The 12,079-nt window shown below is 53.7% G+C and overlaps 6 protein-coding genes across 6 annotated transcripts; 4 read left to right on the top strand and 2 right to left on the bottom strand.

The window, feature by feature from the left end:
• Positions 1-178: 178 nt before the first annotated feature.
• On the bottom strand, positions 179-1,772 carry PG998_013915 (uncharacterized protein; the record flags this gene model as incomplete). The annotated part of the gene is made up of 2 exons (XM_066880731.1): positions 179-1,426; positions 1,464-1,772. The coding sequence occupies 2 exons, from the start codon at positions 1,770-1,772 to the stop codon at positions 179-181; spliced, it is 1,557 nt and encodes a 518-aa protein (XP_066724870.1).
• Positions 1,773-2,494: 722 nt separating this feature from the next.
• On the top strand, positions 2,495-3,895 carry PG998_013914 (salicylate hydroxylase; the record flags this gene model as incomplete). The annotated part of the gene is made up of 2 exons (XM_066880730.1): positions 2,495-3,210; positions 3,283-3,895. 2 exons carry the CDS (start codon positions 2,495-2,497, stop codon positions 3,893-3,895), a joined length of 1,329 nt encoding a protein of 442 aa, XP_066724869.1.
• Positions 3,896-4,745: 850 nt separating this feature from the next.
• On the top strand, positions 4,746-6,072 carry PG998_013913 (uncharacterized protein; the record flags this gene model as incomplete). The annotated part of the gene is made up of 3 exons (XM_066880729.1): positions 4,746-4,987; positions 5,035-5,386; positions 5,476-6,072. The coding sequence occupies 3 exons, from the start codon at positions 4,746-4,748 to the stop codon at positions 6,070-6,072; spliced, it is 1,191 nt and encodes a 396-aa protein (XP_066724868.1).
• An 819-nt stretch (positions 6,073-6,891) lies between these two features.
• On the top strand, positions 6,892-7,649 carry PG998_013912 (uncharacterized protein; the record flags this gene model as incomplete). Its single annotated transcript, XM_066880728.1, has 2 exons — positions 6,892-6,981; positions 7,053-7,649. The coding sequence occupies 2 exons, from the start codon at positions 6,892-6,894 to the stop codon at positions 7,647-7,649; spliced, it is 687 nt and encodes a 228-aa protein (XP_066724867.1).
• Positions 7,650-8,251: 602 nt separating this feature from the next.
• PG998_013911 (formyl transferase) lies at positions 8,252-9,776 on the top strand (the record flags this gene model as incomplete). The annotated part of the gene is made up of 4 exons (XM_066880727.1): positions 8,252-8,254; positions 8,453-8,630; positions 8,752-8,822; positions 8,955-9,776. 4 exons carry the CDS (start codon positions 8,252-8,254, stop codon positions 9,774-9,776), a joined length of 1,074 nt encoding a protein of 357 aa, XP_066724866.1.
• Positions 9,777-10,361: 585 nt separating this feature from the next.
• Positions 10,362-10,846, bottom strand: PG998_013910 (uncharacterized protein; the record flags this gene model as incomplete). Its single annotated transcript, XM_066880726.1, has 2 exons — positions 10,362-10,605; positions 10,692-10,846. Coding segments are annotated over 2 exons (399 nt in total), but the record flags the coding sequence as incomplete, so codon positions are not given.
• Between the last annotated feature and the right edge of the window lie 1,233 nt (positions 10,847-12,079).

The raw sequence follows: 12,079 nt of genomic DNA, 5'->3' as shown, positions 1-12,079 counted from the left end.
TACTGCAATGCTGCACACCGAACGCCATCCTCCTGGGTATAATTGCCATGCCAGCTTTTACACTGCACTCTTGTTCCCTCCATGCGCCGTACGACTGCTTAGGCATGAGGCCAAGGCTGGTATTCACTCCCCACCAAAACCAATAGCTGCTTTATTTACTCTTCTTGATCAAGGGCCTTTAATGTAGACCCGACTTCTCCGGCGGCATGCTACTCGGGGCATTCTCCGCCGTCACTCCACTGTACGCTGGGCGCTCGACTGGAGCTGTAAGGTCCTGTGCCATTGCTTCATCATAGCTTGGCGGCGGCGCATCGTCGTGACCGGGCATGTTGTTCGGACCTAGTTGTGGCGGGTAAAGTGCATCAGCTGGCGGTGGCTGTTGCTGCTGCTGCTGCGGAACCGTAGCGCCTGGGCCCGACGTTCTGGGCGGCAGGGGAGGTTGCTGTGCCGTCGCCTGCTGAGGTCGGTAGCTAGAGGAGTCGAGAAGCTGTGAAGGGGGCGAGATGCCCGAGAAAACCTCCACCTTGGACAATTTCAGGGGTAGGTACAGCGTCTGCGGATACATGGTGACATCCTTCCCCTTGTGGTTGGGAAGGCCCCAGCTCAGACCGATTTTGACCTCGAGCTCGTACCGCCGCTGGAGGTTGCAAGCAGTAAACGAGGGCGCGATGGTGTTTGGCAGGGGCCGGTTTGCCCACAGCCCGTCCGGAATGACGAACTCAGAGTCGACGGCGTCCGCGGGCTTGCCGACGGGGATCTGCAAATTCGACTCGGAGCAGACGACCCAGCGCGTGACTTCGGTGTTCTGCAGATGGTGCGCCCGCACGCTGGTGAAGCCGATGAGAGCGACCTCGAGCGAGATAACGAAGATTTGCGCCGTGGACTGCTCGAGCTTCTTGGCGATCAGGCGTAGAGGCACGGGCTGGTTGCAAGTGAGGATACTGGGGAAGGGCAGGCGCGCCGACATTTCTATTTGCGGAGGCTTCTCCTGTGCCTCGTCCGCATTCTCCAGGTTCGTTTTGGAACCGAAGAAAGAGCGCTTTGGCTTGATAGGCGCCGGCGATCGTGGCTTGAAGCTGAATGGCCGCCGGGCGAAGGCCTCTTGGGAGGTCTTGGGAGGTCGCGGCGGCTCGACTGGGAGGAACTTGAAACCAACCTGGTAACGCCAGTTCTCTTTGAAGAAGCCTGGTCTTTGGATGGTGACTTTAATATAGTAGCGTATCTCAGCTTCGCGAGGGAAGCCGGTCAGCGAAGGGGGCAGCGTAGTTTTGACGTGCTGGAGCATTAATTGTTTGGTTCCATCCATGGTCCTATAGCCGCCCAAACCCAGCAAGCCCTGATTTGACGAGCCTCCAACCCCGCCCACGCCATTCAGGGCCGCCATGGCGTTGGTGTCGCCGCATATATTGTTCAAAGGCAACTTGAACTTGAAGGGGGAACTCGTGTTGTCCAGGATGTAGCACCCCGGGCATCGAGTTCATAGATGACGATCCGAGGGTTCTCTGGTCGGGATATATCTGCTGCACCATGTAAAGCAGCTTGTGGTTCTCGGTAACGACATCGCCAGAGCCGGGGCCTGGCATAGAGGCACGGCGGCGATCGTAGTCGACGAACTCTGGCGCCGAGAGCGCAGTCCTCGCTTCCCCCTCGAGCTTGACTACGATGTTGCCCACATTTTCCGGCCTGTTGATGCCCAAGAGGATTCGCCCGGAAACGAAATCGAGGTTGGTGAAGAAGTCGGGCGCATTGTCGAGCGATATTCGTATCGACATTGTGGGCAAGTACAGCTATCGTTTTGGTGGTGAACGAGCGAGGTTGGAGGGTCGGTCGCCAAGGTACACGATGCGATTCGGTTCGATGTGTTTGCCGGGTAAGACGGCTCTACAATGGGCTGATTCCGTAGAAGAACATATTCTTGTTGCGCGGCCGAGTGGTGGGAATGCTAAAAGCAGAGACTATCCGGTCATACTGGGAAGAAATCGGGAGAGCACAGAACCAGCCTAGAGGTATTTGAAGAAGACGAGCAGTGTGGGCGCATTGTATCGCAAAAGTCGACGATGGCGTCGCCGAGGATCCAAGGGAAGCTTCGGGATGCTCAGCCTCCTACCCCACGTAATGCAAGCACGCCGCTCTGGGCTATGTCATATGCCATCACGCCTTGTACCTTGTATCTGCTAATTCCATACTCGTATACATGCATACGTCGGATACTTGCATGCTGCAGTCTGACTTGGTCGCCGCGGAGCGTACTGCTGATCGAGTGAAGCATGCGGCATATGCCCGGAAGCAAAATGAAACAAAGCATGCAGGCCCTCCGAAAGAGCTGGAAGTCCCTGTTGGTCAGCTTCGATGGGCTCTGATGGGCTTTGACGGGTCTGAATAATATCCATGCGATGAATCTCTGGCGTCACGAATGTCCCTACGTATAGTTCCTGGGCTGAGCTTTAGCTCTTGAGTGCTCTGCGATATTTTACTACACCCATATCCAGTCATCATGCCCCTCCATATTGTCGTCGTTGGCGCTGGCATCGCCGGCCTCACTGCCGCTACGGCGCTAAGGCAAGCCGGCCACAGGATCGTCATCTTGGAAAAGTACGCCGTGTCGAACGTGGCCGGCGCCGCCATCAACGTCACGCCCAATGGCGGCCGCGTGCTCGCGCGTCTCGGCTTCGATCTGGCGCGAGCCCGCGTCTGTCCCCAACGCTACGCGTATATCCTCAACGGTGCCGATTTACGCCAGCTGAACTCCACGCCGATGGGCGATAACTTCGCCGTGCACCGCGCCGATCTGAACGAGGAGCTGCTGCGGCTTGCCACGATGAACGCGCCAGAGTGCCAGGCTGATCCTGCGTCTTCATCGTCATTGTCTTGGGGCCCGCCCGTGGAAATCCGCGTAGGATGCGAGGTGAGGTGTGTGAGTGAAGACGGCATGGGAGTGGTGTTGGAGAGCGGAGAGCAGGTGCGTGGCGATCTGGTGGTTGGAGCTGACGGCGTACACTCTGTGACAAAGAAATACGTTGCGGGAGAGGAGGCGGGGAGGGCCGGCTTCTCTGGTATAGCAGCGTTCCGCTTTCTTATCGAATCCGCCACGATACGGGCAGATGAATATCTTGCATCGTGGATGGAGACGTCGATGGATGCGGTGCACATACTGGCGGATCCGGCCGAAACGGTGAAGGAGAGGCACATGGTATGGTATACATGTCATGGGTATGTTGACTGCCCCTATGCCAGTTCTCCATGTATCTTGGAATGAGAACTTAACTAAAACGTAATGGCTAGCGGAGAGCTGCTCAACTTCGTGGGCTTCCATCCCTCGAGCTCGACAACCATCGAGGACGACACCGAAGAGCTCAAGGCGGCCATGATGGCCGAGTTCAGCCACTTCGACCCGAAAGTCCAGAAAATCATCGCGTTATCCAACCACATCAAACGATGGCCCCTTTTCCACCACATTCCACTCTCATCATGGGTCCGTGGGCGCGTTGTGCTCATCGGTGATGCCGCTCACCCCATGCTGCCGTTTGGCGGCCAGGGCGCTGCCCAGGGGATGGAGGATGGGGCCGCCTTGGGAGTTCTGCTCAAGAGCCAAAGCGAGGATGGTGTCGAAACCGAAAGCGCCCTTTCTTTGTTCCAGACCATCCGCAGAAACCGGGTTGCCCGCATACAAATCCTATCAAGTGTACGGGCTGGGCGCGAAAGCAAAGTTGCAAACAAGATGGGGCCATATCTGGATGAGACGGTTCCCAAGGCGCCAACGTCACTTCACGAACGTTTTGTGCATGACTCCAAGTATGATACCCTTGTAGCTCCGAGGTTGTCGCTTTCGGCAGAATCGCTAATTCTTTGCCCCAGCTATGACGTGTATGCCGATTGCGAAAGATCCTTGGAGTAAACGACTCACTGGGTGACGGTAGTGAGGATCGTACGTACTTCGTACTAAGAAAGCACTGCTGTGGAACTCAGGTATAGCCATGTTGCGGCACGTAGACGGTTAGAAGTAAGTTTGAGATAAATCGACTTTCCCGTCTTCCTATAGCATCAACTAGTTATAATGAGTTCTTGGCCCTCCGTCCAAGGTGTGAAATGGCGATTTAATATATGTGCGGAACAAAGTAGAAACCGGCAAGCTCAAGGCAACCGCTCTAGGGTCCGGCATCTCAGGGGGCATGGAGTAGGTCTGGATGTACATGATGGCTGCGCCATTTCATATTTACAGTAATTATGCAAGACAATCTGCTAAGCTACTTGTCATTTCAAAGTAGTGACCAACTGGGAGTTGTCAGCTAAAGTCCAAAATGAGGCACAAACGAATCGCGTTGCAACTGATTATGATGTGTGAATCGAGAAGCGACTTCGTACAGATTTTAATGCGTGCCGAACACGGATTCGGAAATGGTTACGAATACGTCGTATACGGACGACTGAGACCATAGTATTCGTATATTGGTTAAATTAATAAATTACGCCGCGGAGAGATATTCTCATTGAGCCAATCGTTTAAAAAGACGTGTTCGTATTCGGATCCTATTATACTACAGTCCGACCAATCACGACTAAGCAATCGCTCTGCGCTATAGAACAAGTATATGGATCTAAACATCTGGACAACACTATTGAAGGACATAGACATTACAAAACAAAAACGCCCTTATATAAATATTACATCCTGATATCTATCACCCAGTGTGTTTATTTCTCCCATATCCTCCAGTCACTCCAAATCAAAACACCACCTTCCCATCATGTCCAAGAGCAAAGAGCTGATCACGGCCGACATGGCCAAGATGTCGGCCTTCGACAATGCCCTACATCGAAATTCGAAGAAAGCCCAAGGCGGCCTTCGAGCCATGAGGAACAAAAACAGCGCGGCCCAGAATATAGCCGTTGAGGAGTATTTCCAACATTGGGACGACAAAAAGGCCGAAGATGAAACGGATGAGATACGACAAGCCAGGACTGCCGATTACGCAACTATCAGCCGACAGTAAGTTGCCCTCCACTGCTGCACCCACGACTTCAAACGAGGCGAAGGCTGACGATCTTCCATCCTTCCGCGAATAGATACTACAACCTAGCTACCGATCTCTATGAATATGGTTGGTGCGAATCCTTCCATTTCTGCCGGTTCGCATACGGCGAAGCCTTTTCGAAAGCGATAGCACGGCACGAACACTATTTGGCCCACAGCATGGGACTGAAGCGTGGCATGCGCGTCCTGGACGTTGGATGCGGCGTGGGCGGGCCAGCCCGCGAGATCGTCAAGTTCGCCGGGTGTCACGTCACGGGCCTGAACCTCAACGACTACCAGGTCCAGCGAGCGAGGAGTTATGCCGCGAAGGAGGGACTCTCACACAAGCTAGACTTTGTGCAAGGCGACTTCATGGTAAGCTTGATATAATCCCACCGCCCAGAAATATTGGCATTGAAGCCCAAGAAGCTAACGCCAGAAACTCTTGTCGTCTTTTTTTGTAGCATATTCCATTTCCCGACAACTCCTTCGACGCTATTTACGCCATAGAGGCCACGGTCCACGCCCCATCTCTCGAAGGGGTCTACAGCGAGATCCGGCGTGTCCTGAAACCCGGAGGCACCTTCGGGGTGTATGAGTGGCTCATGACGGACGCGTACGACAACGAGGATCTGGAGCACCGGCGGATCCGTCTCGACATCGAGCAAGGGGACGGCATTCCGCAGATGTTCAAGGTCGCCGACGGGCTGGCGGCCATCAAGGCCGCGGGCTTCGAGCTTGAACTGCACCAAGACCTGGCGGCGGCGGACGAAGACGACGAAGGGATACAATCGGCGGCCCCATGGTACTGGCCCCTCGGCAGCGACCTGCGGCACGCGCAAACGCTGGGCGATGTTCTCACGATGCTGCGTATGAACAGGTGGGGCCGCATCATCTCGCACAACTTCCTCAGCATCCTCGAGGCGGCTTGGGTCGTACCGGCGGGCACGCGGAAGACTGCCGAGAGTCTGGGAAAGGCGGCGGATGCGCTGGTGGAGGGTGGCAAGAGAAAACTGTTTACCCCCATGTACCTTATGGTGGCGAAGAAGCCGATGTCATAAGCTCACACCGGCGTTTACTGGCAATTCGAGTTGGAAGAGCGGAGTGTGGGGAATCAGTCTTGCTACTGTTCAGATAAAATGGAATCATGGAGATGATCTTGCCGCCAGAAGCCATTCTCATTACTAGCTCTGCGAAGTTGTGTATACCTTGCTCTGAACCTAACTGCAGACCAAGGCTGGATAACACGAAATTCGATTGTTTCGTATGCGAGAGTTCGATGACAGATTGCTTGAAGTTGTACGGGGACCAAAGGAACGTTCTAGCCCTCATGGAGTGTTTCTCAACTTTCTCAGCTACGCCTTATTGCCACACCGGATCTGTTGAACGCGAGGAATCGGCGTGTCTCCCGAGGACCTGGACCTATTGGGTCTGTACACCATCCAGACAGCCACTTTACAGTGTCTCTCGGACCCGGTGTTGTGTGTCCAGTTATTGCAACCGACTTGATAACACAAACATCTCAGCTGTTGTTAGCGGCTTTTGAAGCTTCTTGTTGAATTGGGCCCACGATCGAAAACGAGTACCACATCGAACTTCCCCTCCAGAATGGCCTCAGTAGGACCATGTCAGGTTCGATTTCCCTGCCGGTGTGACAGAGAAGTTATCCTACGGCCGTGTTGTGATAAAATGGCTTCGCAATAACAAGCCCCTCAAGTCATGGCTACATGAATATAGACATTCAGGGCCCTACTTTCAGCTATATAAAGACCCCGGACTCGGCTTTGCAGATATACAGGTTTAGAAATCAGACTCAATCTTCAATACAATTTGCAATCACCAACTCGAACAGACAACAAACTGAAGTTCACGGACTCAACATGCTTTCCTTGCGCTTCGTTGCCATCCTGGCCTTCTCGGCCGCTGTCTCTGGCACCAACGACCCGGTGGACTGCGAGGTCACGATAGATGTACGTTCTCTAAACACTTTGTGCCTTGCTTAGTCGCTCGTAGGGGCCGTCTGACCTAGCATATTCGATAGTTCCAAGACCCCTCTCTCCGAGCGGGAGCCCTAAGCGCCACGATCCCTATGGACAACAAGCTACCAAACCCTTATCGCGGACTGGAATACTCCCCCGAGTTCGGCGTCTATCAGAGCACCGCCATCGAGGAGATCCTCAACCCCAACAGGTTCATCTTCTTTACGAATGGCGACAGCCTGACGGTAACGCCACGCATTAGGGTTGACGCCGTGAGCTTCTCCCAGCTAAAGCTGGAGCAGTACTCGACGGTCTGTATTGCCCGGACCGGCGCCGCCCTTGTGAACTACCTGATTGATTGCACCATCGAAGTTTTGGACAATCAAGACCTCACCAAGCCCGCCATCGACACGTTCAAGTACAAGCGCGAGCAGCGGGTCGAGCTGTCGGCCTTGAAAGACGACGACTTCGATACACACAAGATTAGCAAGCCTCAGTTTCTTCCGGCGCTTGCCATCAAGGTCACTTATCTTCCTGATAGCATCGCTCAGCTGCTCGGGGGCAACCCTATTACTGGCTATGGTGTTCTTTTCGACAATTTCAAGTACGGCCTCCAAAAAGCACCTGGTGGTAGAGCTCCATGCCCCATGAAACTCTAAGTCTGATTCAGATGAGTGGCCTCAAGCCCATGAAGCCCTGCCTAGTAGCTTGCTTCTGGATAGAGTCTCTTGTATGACATCACTGAAACAAGAGGAGCAATAAGGAAAGGGACACTCGTTGAAAATCGTTTTGGATGTTGATGCTGATATAATGCCGATCTACGGGGAGAGCACACAGGCTGGTTCGATGATGAAGGGTTCGAGGCCACTGGACACGCCGCTCTCTTCTTGTCAATCTTTGATAATTGGAGGAGGTTTGATGAGTACGAGTTTTTGGGTTTCACTAAGTGGCTTACTTGACACCAAACCGAGTACAGAAAACAGAGTACCTCTCGTGAATTAATATATCATGCATAGGTGCCATAACTGGTTGATTTGTGTTCTGCGTGAATATTGGGAATGTTGGGTTTGAAGAAGTACTTAACGCTTGGAGAAAAGGGGCTTCCTTTAGAAGGCAGTCACTGTTAAATGCATATCGTATTAAGCGGGCCCATAGCATTTGGAAGCGCGTCAAGCTTGGATCCACATTGATTGATTTCACATTTCATATTTCACGAGGTTGGCAACACACGCAATTGAATTAGTTGTATAAGGAGGCACCCATGGTACGCCAGGTGTTGGAAGCATAGCCAATCATCCACCAGGCGCGCCCACAATGAGCAGGACAATGGCGATACGCCGTCCCCTGGCCGTTGCGAGCGGCGTGCTGCCATGCACACCCCTCTCACCAGCTACGGTGGCACTACTGCTGCTTCTCTACTCCAAGGGGATTCTCTACCTCAGCTCGCCGTCTGCAAGAGCAGCCGAAGAAGCAGTCCGACCCCCTGCGCATTCTGTTCTGCGGCACCGACGCGTTCAGCTGCGCCTCGCTGCGAGCCCTGTACGAGGAGAAGCTGCAAAACCCTGGCCTGGTCGAGTCCATAGACGTCGTGGTCCGGCCGGGAAAACCTTACGGTCGGGGATTGAAGCTAACAAAACATCGTGAGTCTTGACAGCTCTTCTACCTGCACCACTCTTGATCGCCGGCCTTTCACTCACTCACTACTGCCTTTTTCTCCATCTGATGCACATAGAGGGCCACGTACACTAACATCGCCGTCAGCGCCTATCAGGGCCGTAGCCGATGAGCTATGGCTTCCCGTCCATGAGCGAGATACCTTCACCAAATGGGAAGTGAGTCACCACCATTTGCGTCAACCTCTTGCCGCCCATCTCCAAGCTCCAATAGCCACTTCCCTCTCCGCACTCACAGTCGTGCCCGTTCGAGTTGTTTATGCGAACCAGAAGGCTGATGCTTCTTTGTAGATGCCCCCAGCGATCAATCTGATCATCGCCGTCTCTTTCGGCTTGCTCGTACCCGCGCGTCTCCTCGCGGCCGCCAAGTATGGCGGGCTCAACGTGCACCCTTCCCTGCTGCCCGACCTACGCGGCCCGGCGCCGCTGTACCATGCCCTGCTGCGCCGCTTGGAGGCGACGGGCGTGACGCTCCAGACTATGCACCCGCATGAGTTCGACAAGGGCCTGGTGCTCGCCCAATCCCGAGACGATGATCTAATCCAGATCCCGCCCAAGTGCACGTACCCGCAGCTCCTCGAGCTCGCCACGCCCATTGGGGCCCAGATGCTCGTCCAGGGTCTGCGGGACGGGGTGCATGTCCCACCACTTGAGGAACAGCATCGCCAAAACCAGGGCCAGGGCAAGTCTGCAGCAGCATTGTATGCCCCAAAGATCCTCCCCGAAGACCGAAACCTCTACAGATTCGTCACCTCACAATCAAACGAGGCTGACGAGCTTGCGAAGCACCGCTCCACGGAAAGGCAAGTACATCCCAACCACATAGAGGGCGCAGGCATCATCGACTCCATTGTGCTTGCACAGCGCGTTATAGGACCTCTTTGGTTCCGCGTCATGGGATCCGAGGAGGGTGTTGAACGGACTGTTGAACGGACCCGCCGCGTTGTTCTAGACAAAGTTGATGACGATATTGTGATCAAAACCATGCCTAACAGTCGCTCGGACATATCCGTTCGAAATTTGAAGATCTGGGAGACGCATGTCGAGTCCTGGCAGAAACCAGCTCTGGCCAAGTTCGGCAATCTGTGGTATATCGCCGAAAAAAGGCGATGACAGCATCTATCTCTTTGATAGGCCTGAAAGCTTACTGGAAGGTCCGCTCCGCTGCCTGAGGGTTGAACGCTTGAAAGTTGAAGGCTCGAGTGCCAAGCCTGCAAAACAAGTTCTCGACCATTATATTAAACATAATACTAATCAATATCTTGGGTTTTGGGAATAGTATCAAGTGGCAGGCCTTAGCAGTCAAGAGTAAATAGTCTGTCTTCCAACCGCTTTGAAAGATATTGCAGTTGGCTTACTCAGTCTCAACATTTACTACAAGCACTGGTTTGAGAACAAGTCAGACATAATCTTGGTACAAGGTCGATTTGTCATATCTCATTTGGAGAGCCAAAGACTCCACGAGCTGTGGCTATTGTTACATTCAGTGACGCCCCTGCCACCCTTGTAGACATCTCTGCAACCATCAAAACTTAACGCAAGGAGACCGATCATGTCTCGTAACAATGCCGTTTCAGACGCCAGTGTCAATCCTAGTGTGCCAGCTTACAGCAAAGATGTCGGGTGCTTATGTTGTTTCATATGTGGGTGCTGGGGCATGTGCTTGTCCCTTCTGGGGAGCTTGAGAAATATTACATCTTACTTGTGGTCCTTCTCGTCCACAGAGCTGCCGGCGCTCGAGGAGCTCTCGGTCTTGGTGAGAGCGTCGTCGTCCTCATGCTCAGGGCCATGGATGCTCTCCTCGAAGACGGGCTCGGGCTCGTTGACCTCAAACTTTGTCTTGAAGTCGTGGAGATGGTTTGAGTAGCCGCTGCTGTTGGAGCGGCGGCGGGCGTTGGTGAAGCTGAACTCCTCATCGACTACCTCGGTTCCAAGACCACCCCTGGAGATGGTGAGCCCCTACCCCGATAGATGGGCTTCGCCTGAACGGCGGTATTGGCGATGAAGAAAGAGATTAAGAAAACTCACCAGTTGCCACGACCGCCACCATTCTTCTTCGTCTTCTTGGGGTCGACGCCGTCGAAGCCGTTCTTGGCGAAGAACTTGGGAAGATTGTCCTGGGGCAGAACAGTGCCCTCAGCCAGGCCGGCGTGGTCCTTCTCGTTGTACTTGTGAGATCGAGTCACTGCAAGGGTGATCAACGTCAGCAATCAATACACCTCATTCGCTTACAGAGGATAGGTGACATGTAGTATATCAGGCGAAAGCTCCCATGCCGAACCGCTTGTATGTGAAGCCGACAGGTATGATATTTAGCCTGCTTAGTTGATAGATGGGATAGGCATAGGAAGGATTCATGGTGATAGCAACAGACAAGTAGTCAGACGAGATCAAGGCCACGTCAGAGGGCAATCATGCGGGGTTTGGGGATAATCAAGGAGATGGTGATACCACCGAGGAAGACTTACTGGTGATGGCTGGAGTGGAGTGATAGGGGTTGTTGGTTGTTGGAATACTTGGATGACGACGGATTGGAGATGGGAATGGATGGAGTTGATGGGAGAATAAGGCGGGTTGAGATTGGAAGTTGGAGGGTGATAAAAGATTGGGAGAGAAAATAGAACCGGATGCTTGTTTGGGGTTGTTGACGGGGATGGGTGCGAGTGAAGTTGGCGTTGGGCGCTGGAGCTGGAGCTGGAGCTGGAGGTGGTGGGTGGGGGTGCCGGATGCCGTTTCCCTTGAAGCCTACGTGCCGTGCAGTACTTCCAACAGCTAATCAATTGATAACACGGTCAATTGATTGATACAATTGGTACGGGTTGCAGGCCAGACCGTGTTTCTCTATTGGAATATACGATGTTTGCTCTGCTTTGGTTTGGGGGAGAGGAGGATGGATGGGCAGGAGGAAGGTACAGTAGGGGCAGAGCGTTTGGGTTTGGGGGAAGCTGCTGCTCTTTTTATTAACTACCGTCCATGGCATCAACCGCACAAGAGACCAGAGACCAGAGACCGGACGAGATGCCGCTGCCGGCAGTCAGATGCTCAATGCCCCAACAAGTTGAGGGAATTGGACCTAGCGACGATGTGGCTCTCTGCAAGAACAGGTACGGCAGAGTTACAAAGTCAATGGCTGCGGGTTTGCAATCCTTCCATTGGGCGAGCCAGGAGGAAGCCAAGCATCGGGGTCTAAGTCGCGTGACCCTCAGGCAACTCCCCACGCGATCATCAGATGATGGCCGATTGCTCCTCCTGCCTCCCTTGAAATTGGGTGCGACAACTGCTAAAGTAGCCGCGACATTTAACGGCGCCGCCTCCGTAACCCCAGTTTATTAGCGGAAGACCAGTGAGTAATGTACGTGTCGGTAGCAGTACACGCTTCGCCGGAATGCCATGTTGTAAGCTTGTCTTGCCATGGC

Source organism: Apiospora kogelbergensis (genome assembly GCF_038363985.1).
Source record: "Apiospora kogelbergensis strain CBS 113332 chromosome Unknown utg000009l_segment0_segment0, whole genome shotgun sequence".
NCBI lineage: Eukaryota > Fungi > Ascomycota > Sordariomycetes > Amphisphaeriales > Apiosporaceae > Apiospora > Apiospora kogelbergensis.
This window is presented reverse-complemented; position numbering and strand designations above follow the sequence as displayed.